Consider the following 18,816-nt stretch of genomic DNA (forward strand, 5'->3'; position numbering starts at 1 on the left):
TTAAAGTAGGTGAAGATGAAGAAGATGAGGAGGATGAACCAGAGGTACCAGCAGGCCCACGTCCCCGTAGAATATCAGAACTAAATATGAAGGAGAAGATCACACCAATCCCTGAAGGGAGCGCCTTCTTCATTTTCAGCAGCACCAATCCGTAAGTATAATTTTGAAAAATACTGGTTTAGTCCATTAAGGTTTAGCAGTAAGTAACAAGCCTCCTTCCAGTGAAGTTAGGAATAGAACTCCAGTATCTTCAAGAGGAGAGAGTCTGGCTTCTTTCCTAAAATTTTCTGAATTACGTGGTAAATGCGAAGAATGTGATAAATATATTAATTTACTAATTTATTAAACAGTGCTTCCCACTGTTGAAGATAATAGTTTTGTACATATAGTCTGTCAAGTCTGCACATGTCTGAAAAGTACCCTTTAACGTGTATTAGCTATTTAGTATGTTAGTCACTGGAGATAGAAGCTGTGGCGTAAGATCTGAGCATCTTCTACATGAGAGAGGGTTCCTTGTAACCCTAATAACCTTTGTGGAGAAATACAGGTAAGGAAGAAGAGAAAATGAGTGAGAGAAAAAGAGAAAATAAGGAAAAAGGATGTATGTATTCCTCTTGGGGTAACAGCATTTTCCTAGATTCAGACAAACACAGAAGATAAAGACAAATAATTTTAAAAATGAAGAACAATAATAGTTGGATTCATTCACTGCTTCGTATAACTTCCGAGCATTTGAAGTTCTAAACTGATGAAGAAAGCAATCTTTGGTAGTCAGCTGTTACTGATGGTTGGCTGGAAGTGAACTAAATTCAGTTCCTACAGACTGAACATAGCTGTTACATTTATATATAACAATTTCATGAGCATTCTTAGAAGGGAGCTTTAAAATTATTTGGCATGGGAGAATTGCTGTCTTCTCAGTGGTAGAGGTCATCACAATTAAGTTGAAAGGGTGGGTGTGATGATCAAGATGCAATGCTTTGGGCTTGTATCTTATTCATTACATGGGTTGCCTAAAGCTCTTCAGAATTTTCAAACAAACTGGGAAGAGAGCTGTTTAAACTGGCAATTCTAAGAACATGTATGCTGAATGCAAAAACGTTAGATTTGTGAACATATCAAATTGCTTTTGGCCTCCTCTAGTGCTACATATTCTCAGCCCAAAGTTGCCGTCTTACTTAACTAAGATGCACTATACTCAAATCATCTACTTAATAACAGAACAAATCTTCCCCAAGAGCCTTCTGATTCTTCAGCGGAACTTAGCCAACTTCAGCGTTAGTTATGAACCTGATCCTGCCTTTTTCCCAATTTAGTTCCAGACCTACTCTACCAAGATGCGCAATAGCATTTGTAATGACCTTGGGCTCGGTGATTCTGAGCATATTTACAGTTTCACTTCATGTTATGTGGCTGAAACTTAGCAGCTCTGTAGTTTTCAACACCCACTTGTCCTGTAATTCTCTAAAAAAAATCTTCACATAAGATTCTGATTTGGGTTGAGTTTTTAAGTAGCACAATGAAATCTGTAGCCTAAGCCACATCTCTTCAGATGAGTATTTTTGATAGTTTTAATAAGAATCAAATGAAAATGGGGATCTGAAATGACATCATCTATCACTGGTCCTTTATGTGCACAGTGGAACAAACACTGGAACTTGTAGTGGCATTCATAACCCTTTTCCAAGCTTCAATAGGAGCTTGAAAATCCTCTCTCAGATTCCTTCGATAAGTTCATCTTCAGTACAGTGGATTGGATTTTGAATTTATTTACATTTTTAGAAATCAGAGCAGTAGCTTCAGCATTTGCACTGCTTTTAGATGCTGATGGTTGCTCTGTTCAATCACTGTTGGCAGAGTAACAGAAAACATGTATATTAGCCATCTACTGAATTCTGTTTGCACACATGGTATATTTTTGTATCTCTTCTTCAGAATTCGTGTGGGATGCCACAGACTCATCAATCACCACATCTTTACCAATCTCATCCTTGTCTTCATCATGCTGAGCAGTGTTTCCCTAGCAGCAGAAGATCCAATTCGAAGCCATTCTTTTAGAAATAATGTAAGTCCTTCATTTTTATGTCTGAATATATCCTCACAGGATAACAGTCCTTTGGGATTAGTGCCTGATTTTTAATTTTCAAGTTAAGAAACTTTCCTTTTCCTTTTTCAAATGTGATAGTGAGTGTATGGATTTGTAATCTCTTTTTTCAAAGAAGCAAGTGTGGCCACACTAATGAGTTTGAGTACCACCACGTCAGACCTGAAGATCCTTGCATTCCTGTTTGGCCATATAAGAAACTAAACAAGTTTTACTTCTTTTTAAACTCACATATAAGATGGGGATCAGAGCATGCCCAGCTCCTTGCCTTCAGTGAAATGCCATTTCAGCCTACAATGAATCAAAAAGTTTTGAAATCTTCCTGCATCCTTTTTTAGATATACTTATAGAAACAAAATATTTGTAAGAATATTAATTTCAGAAATGTCTCTTTTATTCATTATAATTATAGTTTATGTGGTGAGTAAACATCTGTGTTCTAAAACAAATTCCTCGACCCCCCATTTTATGTTCTTAATATAGTAAAAGACTTGACTGTTACTCAAATGCACAATTATTAGACAGAGAAGCAAAAATAAATCCACTCTTGTGACCACTAATGTGTATCTTACAATTAGAATCATTAAATCAACTAGGTTGGAAAAGACCTTTAAGATCATCAAGTCCAACCTTTGCTTGTTGCACTTAAATTAGTAGTGAAGCAAGCCTCTCATGTTATTGTGAGTTGTGCATGCTTTAGATTAGGTATGAAAGAGCAGAGACAATGCAACTTGTTAATAGTCTGTGGGAGCTTCTGGGATACTTTGACAGAACTTCCAGGCCTCTCCTGTCTTAAGATATAAATTGATCTGTAGAGATTGCCATGGAGTTAGAGAAACTCTTTCACCTCTTTCAGGAAAAATGGGCCTACTAGGTCAATAGAGGTCGTATCCCTTTACTTTTTGCTAGTGTAGATGCAGCCTCTGAAACTATTCTGTGGCTTTTGACTTTCATCAAAGGTAGGAAGAGGTCAAAGCACAAAAACACTCTTCATATACTATTCAGTAGATCTCTATGCTTCCCATAACTATAAAACTGGACAAGTCCAGTCTTATGAATAAATCACATTAATGGATAAGAAAAAGAGCTGGTTTCTGAAATTGTTATTGTAGAAATGATTTGAAGGGCTGGTAATTGTTTTTGGAACTAGAGGAGTAAGTACTAGGAAAATGAAACTGGAGAGTGGTAGTAACTGAAAGGGTTATTCCTATTTGGGACATAGGTAAAATGCATGAGTGGTTTCAAGAAGGCAATAACCTCTTGTTGTAAATATTCACAAATGCACCAGACCTGCATATTTTTCTTGTTACTACCTTGAATGATCATGTTCCTTCAACTAGCAAGCTCGGCAAGAGAATGAAAGTTTACAAATGAATACCTTTGCGTTGTTTTTATTTAACTCTAGAATGAATTCATTACTGATTAATCTTTGTTGAATGGCTTTAACATTTGCCTGTTTTTTCAGCCACAGCAAGGGACAGAAGGATGTGATCTTCAACTGAACATGGGGAAAAAATTATTTCCTTTTATATAATGTAATTGGAATACTTTCTTTGTGTGTTGTCTCTTTGTTTTATTTCTCCTTCACATTTTATTAGTTGCTGAACTGAAGGCAACATGTTTCTGTGCACAAGTGTTTGCTAGTTGGATTGCTGGATCATTGAAACTAAACTAGTAACCTTCTGCAGTGCATGTTGTGATCACTAAATGCATTGTTGATCGCTAGTGATATGGCCACCTTGAAAGGGTGAAATCTTCGTTGTACTGAAATATATGGCAGTGTTCCTGTCAACAGCAGTGAGGTCAATATTGCATCCAGAATCTTTTTAAAAGTTTGCATATCACTAGGCAACTATTGTGAGTTCTTTTTAAATTTCCAACAAATACGTCACTGCTGCATCTTCTGAGGTCAAAAAAAAGAGTAGTAGTGCTGATCTTAAGTAATTTATTGTTCAGTAATTTACTTTGTGGCACTCTAGCCCAGTCTATACAGGAACAATATAACGTAGCAGAATGGAGAATGATGTGTGATCTAGAAACATTCATTGAAGTTTTATTTTTGATGCAATACTTAAAAAAAAAATAGACTTATAAGTATTTATTCTTTGTGTAAGATTCTGTATCTCTGTGAAAGGTTGAAGAAAGTACCTGTGAAAGCAAATAGATAAAAGCCTGAATTGAAATAAAGTGTTACTTATTGGGTCCTGTTAACTCTTTAAGGGTGAAATCTCATGTCTAAGTACAGCAGCATCCAATAAATTTTTAAGTAAAGAAAAATGGTTGCACAGTAGCCGCAATTCTAAACTACTTTGTCTAAATTCCCCATCTATGTACTTTGATTAATTCAGGTGGTGTTGTGCATGTGGTCTAAATTGTAAAAATTTATTAGAGATGGATTTCTCACTGTGGTACGTATTATACCTTGCAGATACTTGGTTACTTTGACTATGCTTTCACAGCCATCTTTACTGTTGAAATCCTGTTAAAGGTAATGCATTGTTAATTGATCCTCGTTAGCTCAAAAACAGCTTTAGCAATAATGTTTGTAACTTTTTGTTTACCTTCCAGATCCTAGGGTATGCAGATTATGTCTTCACTAGTATGTTTACATTTGAGATCATTTTGAAGGTAACAGGTTTTTAAAGGAAGTTTGTCTAAAAGGATTTTCCTTGTGTGTCACCTGCCAAGAAAAGGCACTTGAAGTGTTCTTCGCCTTTTCTCTAAGCGATCAAAGCTAAACTTTTTAAACCAGAGGATTTTTCCATTTGACAGTTCCTCATAGTTTTGATTGGTTGTTTTTTACCATTTGGGTGCATGAAGAAGCTGATTTTTTTATCATTACATCAGTTTAATAATTCATTTTTTTACCCTTTTTAAACTTACACTTGTCAGAAAAGGGAAAAATAATTCACTGCGCATGAGCTTTTCCTTCTCCTTGCTCTGGCATTTCCAAAAGAGATAATCAGTCTTTTAAGGAGGGAGCATGTAATTTGTCATTTCTTTTGCTGAACTACATTCACAGAGCCAAAATAGTAGATAACTATTTTCTTGCAATAGGACTTGCAAGATATCTTGCATTTATCTATCTATATACTAAGATACTTTGCATTTACCTTGGGCATACATTTAAATATACAGAAAGGCATAAATATGCTTGCTTAAATGTATTACCCATGCATGAGTCAAAAATTGGCATTTTAATGTATAGTTTGTGTACTGATTATTAAGAATATTCATTGGGGTTACTCGGATTTTAGATGTATGAGACTTACTCTGGCAAAGAAGCTATGTAACTGAGGATTAGGTTCACATATAAGAAAATGCTATACAAAGAAATAAAAATTTTTTATGGAAATTTGCAAAATTTTTTTTCAGAAATTTACACATGATTCCTAAAGGTTTCATGCTGTGCATATTCATTGTGAGTTTCGGTTGAGTAACCCTGTTCTATACACTTAAACATTTCTGGTACACTAAGAATCTGTACATAAACTTTTCATTTCCAGTTGAGGATTAAGCTTAACAAAATCTCTTCTCCCAGCTTTTGCTCATTTTGCTGTGCATACTCTTCACAATGCAATTTGATTAATACTAATTGATGCAATATTTGGGCTGTTTACAAGATAAGCTGTACTGTAAGTAATAGACTAGTTTTATGCTTGAGAATATTCTCCCAGACTTATGTTTATCCCGTTCTTATTTTCAGCAGGGAGGAGCTTGCTAAAGAATTGATTAATCTTAAAGCATTTGTGGCATTCTAATACAAATATCCAATTTTTTTGCTAGAGAAAGGCCAAACTAAAGGAAAGAATGAACCACTGAAAAGAACTGTAGCATTAGGTCAAACTAGTTCCCAAACTATTTCCCAACTAGCTTGAAGCCATCCAAATATTACCAGTGTTTCTGTGGCAGAAGAGAGTCTGTAAACTTCTAAAGCTCCTGCACTTCCAAGTGTGTTTCTCTAGAAGACAAAGGAATTATAAAGCATGGCATAAAGAGGCATAAATGAATACGTTAAGAAAAGCAACATACAAACTAACTGCAAAATATTCTGACACTGAGTCAAGAGCTATCCAAGGGAAATAGGAAAATCTAGGGCTTGGGCTGGTGAAATCTGGCATTGTAAAATATTATAAAGAAACAAGAAGCCCCATCATAGCAAAAAATGTAGATGCTCCTGACTCTACGTTCTCCAGGCAGCTCTGCCCTGCAGTGCACTCACATGTGTTTGTAAAGGAAAATAAATTGTACCCTAAAAAACATAATGGACAAGCAGAACATGACACGTACATACGCAGTGCCTGCTTTACTAACGTGATCAGACACTGGCTTTGCTTGCTTATGGCTGGAGTCCTCCATATCTTCCAAGCTGGGTTTTGCGCTGTGCTTTCTACAGTATCTAAGTCGTACAGAATCTGTGTGTGTTCTGCAAGCAGTAAGTTCAAATCTAGACCTGCAGTAACAACAGCATTCCTTAATTTCTAGGCAAAAAGTATATGAAACTGAAATTAAGATAACCAGAGGCAATATTAGCTGCAGCAAAGAAAGTCTTAAATCTCCAAAAAATAATGATTAAAGCAGACTCTCTCTCCCTGTGCTCTCTCTGAATGACTCCTCTGCAAACATGAGGATTTGCATGATTTGGTGTCCAGTGTACGAATGAGGATGAGAATAACAGAAGAGCTCCAATGTCAGTTTTAAGTATTTAAGAATTCTTTTATGTAATCCCTATGTGGCGTTGAAATCCAGCTTACCATCCTGTTTGCAATACTGGGGAAATGTGAAAACATCAGAGCAAAGGTCAGGGTAGGGCCTTGTGCTTTTAACGTTGCCCCAGCTGTGCTAATCTCCCAGCCCATTTAAACCAGTCCCTTCTGGTGTGGGATTACAGGCAGGAAGAAAGGAGCAACACTGGTGGTGGCCCAGGTGCTCAACTCAGTGAGTGTCCTGCAGCAGCTGCTCTGCTGTGTGACAGTGCTCACCACTGCAGATCTGGCTTTGCTTTGGTCTTGATCAGTGCAAGGAGAGAATGATTTGCTATAGAGAGTTGTAGTCAAATGCTGTTGACATCAGAAACAAATACCACATTTGCTGGTGTTGCTTGAGCAGAATTTTTATCATTTAAATGAAAGATTTATTGTACATAGTGGGATTGTTTTATATCTCAATTGCTTTTGAAAGTGAGATAATATTGTATACATTCACACTCTAGGCAAGTGTCTTGTAAACAGCCTAAATGTGAATTTGAATAAATTGAAATATAAACTAAATGTGTAACAATTCTATTTTTAGATGACAGCTTTTGGAGCATTCCTTCATAAAGGGTCCTTCTGCAGGAATTATTTTAATTTGCTGGATTTGCTGGTTGTGGGTGTTTCTCTGGTATCATTTGGTATTCAGTAAGTACTATACTTATAATGGGAATGATTTATTTTTGCTTAGTGGTTTTATTCTGAAATCAGTGTTTCAGCTCCTTTGTTCCACACCTGTGTGGGTGTGCAGTATCAGTATTCAGGGTTGGGACTGGCAAGAGGTAGTACTTCTATATAGAGAGTGTTGTAACTCACTACTCATACGGGTTGGAAATAAATTACTACTTCCCACTATTACCAAGAGATCAAGGAAGAGCACCGTTACACTGAATGTATAGCAAATAATTCCTGGATCTTCAGGAGGTTTATATACCCTCTGCTGTACTATTGCCACATCTACAATCTAGTTGTACAAGCTCTTTTTCAGCACTGACCTATTGAGATATCTAATTTGACAGTATTTGCTTTGTTTGGGTCAGGCTAAACATAATAAAAGAGCCTGAAGGTGCTTATTGATTCACTGGGCAGTTGTGCCTCATGTAACATCATCCGTGAAACCCATAGTGACTTAGAAAAGAGCAAGGGCTGGGTGTCAGTCAACTGCTTTCTACTTTTGTATTCTGCTTATACTAGAATACCTATTCCACAAACTTTCAGCCTCACATTGTTTTTTAAAAGGCTGTGTATTTCCTCAAAATGCAGTCCTAGCTACTTAAACAAAGAGGATGTGAGTCATTTGAGATCTTTTCATCTGCAACTGGTTGGAAATTAAAGTATTCATTGATTTACAGGACTTGCCTAGTGTCTTGAAAAGAGCTTGTCAACACTGAAAAATACTTTGGGGACTATTTTGCTCCTGACCAAACTTACTTGCTTTACAGTGTCAGACAAGCTTCTGAGCTGTTAATTCCCAAATTGCTCCAGAAATCAAAATAATTCTTATGGTATTTATGAGAAAGATACTATTTTCTAATATTAATAAAGGATCAATAAAGAAATACTTAAAAAAACTTGTATGTGTATATATATTGAGGCTTTTTGAAATTTCATGTATAAGATAAGTTGCAAGAACATTGTTATTCTTAGTAATAAAATCAGTTAGCTTAAAAGTAACAGAATAACTTTTCCCCCCCCCAGGTCAAGTGCTATCTCAGTTGTGAAGATCCTCAGAGTTTTGAGAGTCTTGAGGCCTCTAAGGGCAATAAACAGAGCAAAAGGACTTAAGGTGTTTATTTTTATTTTTTAAGTTATATTTCTGTTGGCCTGATAGTTCAGTCCTGCCTCAGGTTAAAAATTCTTGTGCAAGAAGAATTGCCTCAAGAAGTTCACAGGGCAATGACATAAACCAGTTTCTGATTCTTAAGCATACTAGATCAGGTTCTGCAATTTATATGTGGAGAAACAGCAGTGCCACTGAGAACAGATTTTGTCCATAATCCTTGCTGCGAACCAACATGTTAGAACAATATTTGAATTGTTTTTCCATAGTATTTATGTAATTTTTAGTCAGTTGGTGTTAATGGGTCTATGTCAACAGATTTATAGAGAAATCTAGAAAACAAGTTTAATTATGGTAATACTGACAACATAAGAACAGTAATATAAAAAAATAATCTGAGTGTGATAAAATAGGCTTCTATGATGTGTATTCTGAGATACTAACAAGTTGTATTGAAATAACTTTGGTTTCTTTCTTTCCAGCATGTTGTTCAGTGTGTCTTTGTGGCTATTAGAACTATCGGTAATATCATGATTGTTACAACTCTGCTCCAGTTCATGTTTGCTTGTATTGGAGTGCAGTTGTTCAAGGTAAGTTCGCACTCTCAGAATTTACACTGCATCAAGAAAAGCAAAGCTGAGCCGAATTCTTGGTGGCTTGCTGCTGGAACTGGGTTCATCCCATTCCAAAACAATCATAGTATAAATGTGTTCGTTTCTCTCATTCTGTGTTTTGTCATTGCTTTTTGTTTTATATGTAGGGAAAATTCTACAGGTGCACTGATGAAGCAAAACAGAATCCTGAGGAATGCCGGTGAGAACATCTTTGGTCTGAGAATGTGACACATTATATTCTGAATAATTTAAACTGTAGCACATATGGGCAGGCATGTGCCAGGCCATTTAGAATTGTGTAAATTGGAATTACCATCTTAAATCCACCAGAAAACATTGGTTAGCAAGGAAATGAAACAAGCTTAGGGAGGGAGTGAAATAAACAGCTTTGAATAGGAATTAGGTAACTCTGAAGCTAATTTTTCACTAACGACTCTTTCTTTCTTTCCCACAGAGGGATATACATTGTTTATAAAGATGGAGATGTTGATAATCCAATGGTCAAAGAGAGGGTCTGGCAAAACAGTGATTTCAACTTTGATAATGTTCTCTCTGCTATGATGGCCCTTTTTACAGTATCCACTTTTGAAGGCTGGCCAGCGTGAGTGAACTCTCCTTGTTTTCACAGCATTACTAAAAGATTGTTACATTTTCCAGAACAGTTCTCTGTCATTTACCAGCCATTTGTAGGCAACAAAGCAGTCTTAAGTGATGGTATGAAAAGTTATTAATGGAGGAAGGAAAAAAAACTACTATCCTTCTGAATCTGTGCGCTTTCTCTGTATTTCTTCATTCACCTTTATCTATAAAGGGCAAACTTATATTGTCTGATTCCTAATCTTGCAGCTACTTCTTCTATAATGAGCTATTCTTTAGCTCTAATGGAAGTATCCTCTTACAGGTTTATCCATCAATGCCCTTTAAATAATACTAATATGAAACTTTTAGGCATTCAAGTAAAACCGTTACTAAAAAATCAGTACACTGCATAGAGAAACCCAGGAAGAGCAAACTAGCATTCACTGTTTCCTTAAATGAGAAAAGTCTTAAAGGACAGCTTTATGTGGGGGTTAGAAATAAAAAAACCAGTCATCTGGTTGTATTACCTGGATTCTTTTGGAAAAAAGCATATAGCATTGTGTGGTGTGGTTCTTCTGGGTTTGAATATGCTTTGCAAGCACTGCCAGTAACTAGGAAAAGATAACAGTAAACAGCAGCATTTCTGAAACCTGTCCTTTGAGTTTGAATATTTTACTCTTTTGTCATTTTAATACTAATAAAGGTCCAATTGTGTTTGTTTTTCAGGCTGCTGTACAAAGCCATTGATTCAAATGGCGAGAATGTAGGACCTGTATACAACTATAGAGTGGAGATCTCCATTTTTTTCATCATCTATATCATCATTATTGCTTTCTTTATGATGAACATATTTGTTGGTTTTGTGATTGTTACATTCCAAGAACAGGGAGAACAAGAGTATAAGAACTGTGAGCTGGACAAAAATCAGGTTAAAATAAATATTGAACTCTTAACTTTTGAAAGTATTGGGTTTTTATTTATGCATGAAGAGCTTCCTTTCTGCTTTGGGTCAGAAGAGGGCACCAAACACATATCTTGGTAAAAAAAATTGAATTTGTAAGTGCTATCAGCTGGTATTCAGGTCATTGTACGTACCTCTGTACATAAGCCCAACATATCTGTCTTTTCGTTGTGAACAGCGTTACATTAAGCTTGTTAGCTTCTTAGTGTCTCATTTGTTGGTGTCACATTAATAAGAGTAGGAGATGAATCCATGATATTCCTATGTGTGTGACATGATTTTGCTGGGCAATTTAACTGAACCATTGGGAATAACATTTCCTCAGTAATTATTTTGCTGACTCCAGGATTTTATACTACAGTTAAAGTGGTGGTTGAAGACATTTATGACTCATAGATCAATTAATAGTCATGTTGTTAATAGTCATGCTGTTTACTATACATATTACATATATATAATCCGTGGTATAATACTGTATAGTACTACACTGCATAAAAAGGTGAAAGACTTCAGAATTTCCATGAGCATTATTGGATTCTTCGTATGTGGCTGAGTAGTATATATGACTTATACAGTTATGAATAACCAAGTGAGGATTGGTAGGCTACTAATTTATTAACACTAACTAATAAAAAACCCTACATGAAGTATATAGACTGCTTGTTTTTAAGACGTAGTTAACAATTTGGCCTTATTAATTATATTAACAGTTGATTAACTGTTAGGTACAGTCTGTCAATTTTTTATGTATTTGCTTTTACAGCGGCAGTGTGTAGAATATGCCTTGAAGGCACGTCCTCTTCGTAGATATATTCCAAAAAATCCTTACCAGTACAAGTTCTGGTATGTGGTGAATTCTACTGGATTTGAATACATCATGTTTGTCCTCATCATGCTGAACACACTTTGCTTGGCTATGCAGGTAGGAAAACCAGAAGCTCTTTTGAAGCTGTTGGCATAAATAGCAAGGAATGATGAGAGTGACTCAATGCCTTGAATTTATAGTAACCTGTATTTTTTTTTTTAAGTGAAATATGAAAAACAAGTGCCTCTGATCATAGTACTTTCCTGTGACATGTTTTAGTCTGTTCTTCAGTTCTCTGAAGTCAAATTGTTTAAAGCAGCTTGGTGTTTATAAAGATCTTTGTAATCTAATCAAGATCTTTGAGCTTTATTTTGTACCTGCAGTGTAATTTAATTTATATTATATGTGTATTCCCAAGATTAGCCATGTGCAAGAAAATCTGAAAAGTCTAATTTTGTTAACAAACGTTTCCTCAACCCCTTAGATTCTTTTACTTAGTATACTCTTTTATGCAGTGCCTTTAAGCATTATTCCACCTCTGTGTAGTTTCTGTACTTGTTCTGCAATCATTTTGTATATGAGCTACTCCATATTTGGTTGGATTGGACTAGATGATCTTTAAAGGTTGCTTCCCAAACCATTCTATGATATTTCTATCATCTGTGTCTGTATCTTCAGAGATTTAAAAACTTAATATATGAAACAACTCTAGTTTTGTGTGTTAATGCAAACCTCACACAAACATGTTTTCATATATTAGCTTTGTATCTATATATACATTTGTGTATTTTTGCATGTTTTTACTTTTTCTACATTATGCATGAAATTCTTTACCACCTACTTCTCCTATGTATTTTCCAAGTTGTCTCTTTCTTTACCCTAGTATTTTAGATATTGATGTGAAAAAGAATGGTTCAAATTCAGTTTACAAAAGCATTCTACCTTTTTCAGTAAACTTGCATACACTCTTATCCTTTCAAAAATATCAGTCCTGCACATTCTATGTTACTCTGTGTAGGCTTTCTAAGCAGGTGGGACGCAAGGTTATGCAATTTTAAAACCTAGAATATAAAACTTGTGAAATTGCTGTTGTGTAATACTCCTTTTTTGAGGGACAGTTTTCCTCTCAAAACCATCTCTCTAGAGATTCCCTTAGGATGTAGAGGAATGACAATTTTGTTCCACTCAGTGCCAAAATAGAATAGAATTAAACCACTTGATTCTTGACCAGAGATATTCAGCTAGTCTTGTATAAGTGTACATCATAAACGCTACGAGAAAATATTTTCCTGTGTTGCATTTTTGCCAACTTTGTCTTAGGCTGCTTACTTTCACTTGATATTTTAAAGCCTTTTCTTTTAAAAGTGTTGTATTTTTCATCCACAGCACTATGGACAGTCTAAGCTCTTTAATGATGCAATGGACATTATGAATATGGTTTTCACAGGAGTGTTCACTGTTGAAATGGTTTTGAAACTGATTGCATTCAAACCCAAGGTAAGTTTTAGATATGCTTTAATTCAGTCATCTCCACAGGAATTAAGTATAACATAAGTTTCACACTAGCTATATATTATTCAAAGGACAAAAAGAACCTATGTTTCCCACATTTATCTGTAGAAATGTTGGTGTGATAATATGTATATATGTAACTCCAGGAAATGAAATGCAGATATCGGAAAAAATATTACGAAGTGGTTGATGATGTCTAGAATATTTAGAGGTGATGAAAATGTCCCTTTATAAATCAGATAAACTATTTCCTGTTACAAGCATTACTGCTTGGCTATTTGTGGTACTAAATTCATAACTTTATGCTAAGTTAATCTCCAGTAAAGACCTGTATATTTCCTATTCTAAAATGCAAAAGTATTTCTTTATAAAATATAGTCAAGTACTACAAACATACCCATAAATAATTTGCATATTCAATAGCCGTTTTTAGAGTTTTATTTTCAGTTATACATACACTATATTTGTTAGGGGGCTCCACAGTGAGTAGTTGATTCCTTGCCTAAAAGGGGCACTGTCAAAATGAATAATGCAGACACATTTTCAAAGGTAGATTTGCAAGAGAAACTGATAACTATAGTTACTAATTGAAAAAGAACATGCAAATCAGACTGTAACAGTTAATGCAGTCTTTCTGTTCATTTCTCATACTGCATTTATGACAGTGCAGATGTTGATAATAAAAAACTGACATAAATTTTGTTTTCAGTACCATGAAATTAATGTTTGTTCTGGGCTTATATTTATGTAAATAAGTAAAGTGTGGTCACTTGCTATACATGGAATTTTAAAAAAGCCAGACATGCCATTTGAATTTCACTGATCTCATGATCTAAGGCTGGTGTTTTTCATTTCCACTACCCTTCTTTTAAAGCAATCAGGATATCTGCATCTGTAATTGGCTGTGAGCTGTGCCCTTTCCTGGTGTTCAGTGATCTGTATGACTCTAGGTTGTGTGGGCAATCTTACTCTAGCTTTAAACAAGCTAGCTCTCATACAGCAACATAAGTCATGGCTGCCCAGAGCTCAGCGTGGAGTAGATGTATAACTGCATTCCAGCTTTTCAAAATTATTTGTTCAGTTTGTATTTTGTCATGAGCTCTGCTGTGGAGCCTAATTTAAAGCTAGCTTGTATTTGCCTGCAGAAACAAATTATCACTTGAGGTCTGGTGTTGAGATGTGAAGTGTGGAGTTCTGGGTGAATGCTTACCCACTCTCCCGTAGTCTTGCTCTGCACTGTCCAGTCTATTGTACATTTCTAATGAATTTATTTGTATTTTTGTGTCACCTATCTCATTCAAATGCTAAGGATTTCACATTAAAAATAACATGATATGAGGCCCCTGAGGACATAGCTCAGATATGTGGACCACAGTGTCATGAGTATGCTGATTGTGTTTCCTGATTTGTATTTCCTGTTCTATATCCTTGTTTCACACTGAAGTTTCAGAAGACTTTGCCGCATTCTATCATCTGCTCTTTGAAAGAAGATTGTGAATCCTTGTATGGTTCTCCGTGCACTTGTGACTGTAGTCAGAAATAGCAGCTAATGCAAAATATAGTGATCATGAGCATATAAATCACAGTGCTCCATTTGTATTAAGGACTTCCTGCTCGTTATCAAATGCAATGTCTTAATACTGGTCTCTTAAGACTTTGTACAATTTGAGTTTTAACTCTGTTGCAACATGCTTTCTATCTGATTGGGTGCTTCTACTGCGAGAGGTCCCTGGATCTGAACTCTGGCAGCTTGAAGGGCGACACTCAGTGAAAGGTCCTCATTTCCTGAATTTCATTCCCCTCTAGATGCAGAACACCTTAAACTTGTTAATTAGCAGGACAAGGTTAAAAGGCTATGGTACTAATCAGACTTCTGACAGAGATTAATTAGCAAGAAGGGAAGGGAGTTAAATATCTCTAAGGTTGTTCCTGTCATTCGTTGAAGATTTGAACTTTTTTGTCAGATACCATTAAAAAAAACCCCACCTTTTTGCAGCATATATTATATAGTTCAGTAATAACTGAAAATCAGCTATCAGTCTTAAGCAGAATGTGAATGTCTTTTAGTAATCTAAATTTTAAACTAGATACATGCTTAAAACAATTAATTGCTTTAACTTATATTAAGATTTAATAATAGTAGGAACAATCTGAAACCCAACTTAATGTTTTGCTTTAGGGTCCATGAGGAAAGGCTGATTCATTTCCTCCTTGTTTGTGTCACTGGTGGGTTTCTTAGTCTAGTCTGGCAGAATGGACAGTTTTGTTTATCAATTTAGTGCGTTTAAAAAATCATCTCAAAGATGCTCCAAGCGTCGTATAAAACCTCCATTACTCACCCTTTAAAATTAAGGAGAAAAACATGTTAGATTTTATCTCATCTGCTTGACAGTGTCCCCTTAATATGCTGACAAAAATCCTGTGAAAACTGTGATCTTTTGGTTTCACTGGTCATGCAAAGTTAAGGCTTCTATAAATTAATGATAATCTTACTCTGATATTGTGTTGTTTAAAACCAAGGTACTGCAGACTGCCTGCCAGCTCCGAAATGTATAAAACTTGGATAAGTGATAAATACTAAAAGTGATGCTGAGTGGCACACTTCTTGACTGGGAGATTGGATCACACAGTTCTTTATAGAATGAGGCCCTAAACTTATTAACAGAGTACTAGAAGGACTAAAATATTTCTATAGTAGATCTATAGAGACATATTTTGGTGTTAATTCGCTATGCCTACATACTCCCCAGGATCTGTGATTTTATCCTTCGGCATTTCTTAATGAACAAATTTTTCATAATGTAAGTTAAAAGAGCAGGCATTTTTTCTTCACATTGTTCTTCACGTTTGCTAAAATCTGTTCCTTAGCATGGTTTAGTACAGCACAAAACGAAATACAGCTATGAAATCTAAAATAATCCATCAACACCTACTGTATGTACAGCTTTGTGATAGCTAGCTGTTACTTAAACTTGTAATGATTTTCCATGTCGTTTTACATCAGATTTTTGTAAGAAAAAAGGAAAGATGGCTAGTAAGTGAATTGATCTTGGGTCATTGCAGTGGTGAAAACAACTTATTTGCATGATGTTTATTTGCTGTGACTTGTCCATTCCTCCCTTTTCCAAAACCATCTTTATTTTCTCTTTAGTTTTTTGTTTATTTGTATGCTTTTGCTTTACATATTACTTTGAACAATATTTGTCTATACTGATGGAAAAGGTTTCATAAAATAGATGTGTAAAGTATTTTAGCTCTATTGAATCAAAATATGAATTTGTTTTTTCAGTGCTTTATATTGTAGCATGTCTAGTACAGTAACTTTTTCTGTAGCTGAAATTACCCTTTATTTGAAGGACCTTTTCTGGTTCTCATTGTTGTAGAGGAAGACGGATGGCACAGCTGCGGATTGTGCTGATTATCAGTTTGCTGTTTGCCAGTAGTCTCTTTTTCTATGTATGTATATAAATACCACTATTTTAAAAACAAGAAAGAAACTTCTTTTAAATAAGAGAAATAAGGAATATGAATGATCAGGAAGAATATTATGAGAGTAGCTCCCCTTCTTTAGTTGGCAGCTGCTAATCTCTTTATAAATTTGAGTATTGTTAAGGTCGTTCAGCATGATGTTTAGTAGAAACTTTGGGAATGGCTTGTTCTTGTGAAGCAGGATGAGGAAGGAAGGAACAACAGGGAATTATGCAGGAGCTCAGAAATTGATGTTTTCATTCAGGAGGCCAAATCCATGAACACTGGCTTTTGCCCCAAGATTGGAATTGATGATTTATCGAAAAGAACCAAAGCATGTGGCACAAAGGGCTGTGGTGATAATCATGCTCTGATCTGTTTTCCTCTTAAAACCCTTCCTTAAATGAGGCAATGATTATGGCACTTTATGCTTTAGAAGAGCTGAGAGAGTAGCATGAGAAACATAATGAGGCTTTCCTGACTCTGCTCAATGCTTACTCTCCTAGAATACACTGTAGAGCTGTTGTCTTCTGTAGCAGCTCTCTTGTAGTCTCCAAGAGCAGCTTTCCACATGAAATTAGCTTTTTCTTTTTTCAAATAGTAATGCACTCAAGTGTAACCTTTAATCTGTGAAGTTACTAGACATTCTAATGCTTTAAAATCTTGAGAAAAGTATTACCCAATTCAAAAAAATATTGTAGCTGATTTTGCATTTCTGTACTAACAACACTTAAACACTTAAACTACTCAGCTAAAAGTATCTTAAACAGTGTAATAATCAGTGTAACTAGACATAAGGTTAGATTAGCACACTTGTAATTTTAAACATTTTTCTAAATTTATTTTCAATAGTGGCTGACAAGTTAGTAATTTTAAATTGATTAGAAAGAAAGGAGAATGTACATGTACCAAATGTACATATCAGCCTTTGTCACGTAATGCGCATTCCTTAGTCATGGTTGGCTGATAAATTAATGTGTCTGAATGTGAAAAAGGACAAGTTCAGAAATTTTTGCAATGCTGAATCTATGTAACCACTAGGCGAAATTCACATATTGCAGAAAATCTACATATCTTGGCTCTATAGAGTTCCCCTAAACAGAGTAATACATCTTGATTTGTTCCCAGTGACAGATTGATCCTGGAACCTACCTCATGGTTTCTTCTGAAATATCTTTTTTGCTCAAACATGCAGTTTGGATGTCAATAGGCAGCTAATTGCATGGTAGCACATTATAACAATTTGCAGTCCAGTGTGCCAGTAACATGCATATAGGGAATATATTTAAAGCCATAAAATGTCAGGAGGGAGACTATAAAAATGAATTTTCAGACATTGGACTGGCTGCATTAAAAGTATTAAGAAACTCTTCCAAGTTTTGATGGTTCCTAGCACTGACTTCACTGGTTACAGGATCAGGCCCTGACTGCAAATGTAGTGTGAGTTCCTGTATTAAACCTAGTTTATGAATAGAAGATGAAATAAGTTCTCTAATATTTATGCACAGTTCAACATTAATTGTGCATTATTAACCAGTGATGAGCTTTGACCCAGTGAATATTTTTACCAGTCACTTAGATAGGACTATCATAAAGTCATTAATGTTAAGGAGGTTTCAATTGGCGTGGTCTTGTAGAAATATTATTAAAGGGATTTTGTCATGCTGCTTAGGTTAATATGGTTAGAATTTTTCAGTCTTGCTAAAAGTCCAAAATCAATTTTGGATGGTGGCTTGCTTGCCAACATTGTGCTTATACGATGGTGTATTATGCATGTGTACTGCGTGTGTGTGTGCGCGTGTGTGTGTCTGTGTGTGTGTCTGTACATGTATATATATAAAGTATATATATACACACACATGCACATATATGTTGCTTTTCCTTCAGTAGGCAATATTGTTTGTTTTGTTTTGTTTTCTCATTAGACACCAGGTTTTGTTTAACTAATTTCTGTTTATGCAAAACTAAACAGAAGTATGCAAATATTTGACATTTCATGTGTAATCACAAACGTTTGCACCCTGCCTGCTCTGTTCAGGGCTATTTTAGTGATGCCTGGAATACGTTTGACTCCCTCATCGTTATTGGCAGCATAGTAGACGTCGTTCTCAGTGAAGCTGATGTGAGTATACCCCAGCTTACTTTCCCCAGTCCCTACTTCTCTTTCTCTGTCTCCCCACTATTTCCATCATCTGGACAAGTCACAGATTTTGATCTGATGTTTCTAAAGTTTGAGTACAGA

General features: G+C 35.5%; 1 protein-coding gene across 13 annotated transcripts in view; it reads left to right on the forward strand.

Annotated features, from left to right (window-relative positions):
* The window catches only part of CACNA1D (calcium voltage-gated channel subunit alpha1 D), a 185,519-nt gene that overhangs the window by 119,866 nt on the left and 46,837 nt on the right, over positions 1-18,816 (forward strand). For 5 of the 13 annotated variants that reach the window (XM_030502297.1, XM_030502289.1, XM_030502288.1 and 2 more), the window contains 12 exons: positions 7-151; positions 1,936-2,065; positions 4,533-4,592; positions 7,397-7,503; positions 8,554-8,641; positions 9,118-9,225; positions 9,396-9,448; positions 9,704-9,850; positions 10,555-10,756; positions 11,553-11,711; positions 12,981-13,091; positions 18,613-18,696. In XM_030502297.1, the coding sequence (XP_030358157.1) occupies positions 7-151; positions 1,936-2,065; positions 4,533-4,592; positions 7,397-7,503; positions 8,554-8,641; positions 9,118-9,225; positions 9,396-9,448; positions 9,704-9,850; positions 10,555-10,756; positions 11,553-11,711; positions 12,981-13,091; positions 18,613-18,696 (1,394 nt within the window). Of the gene's footprint in view, positions 1-6; positions 152-1,935; positions 2,066-4,532; positions 4,593-4,672; positions 4,733-7,396; positions 7,504-8,553; positions 8,642-9,117; positions 9,226-9,395; positions 9,449-9,703; positions 9,851-10,554; positions 10,757-11,552; positions 11,712-12,980; positions 13,092-18,612; positions 18,697-18,816 lie in introns of all 13 variants that reach the window. The other 8 variants (XM_030502301.1, XM_030502293.1, XM_030502295.1 and 5 more) reach the window with 5 other exon arrangements.

The sequence above is a fragment of the Strigops habroptila genome, chromosome 11 (genome assembly GCF_004027225.2).
Source record: "Strigops habroptila isolate Jane chromosome 11, bStrHab1.2.pri, whole genome shotgun sequence".
In the NCBI taxonomy this organism is placed as follows: Eukaryota; Metazoa; Chordata; class Aves; order Psittaciformes; family Psittacidae; genus Strigops; species Strigops habroptila.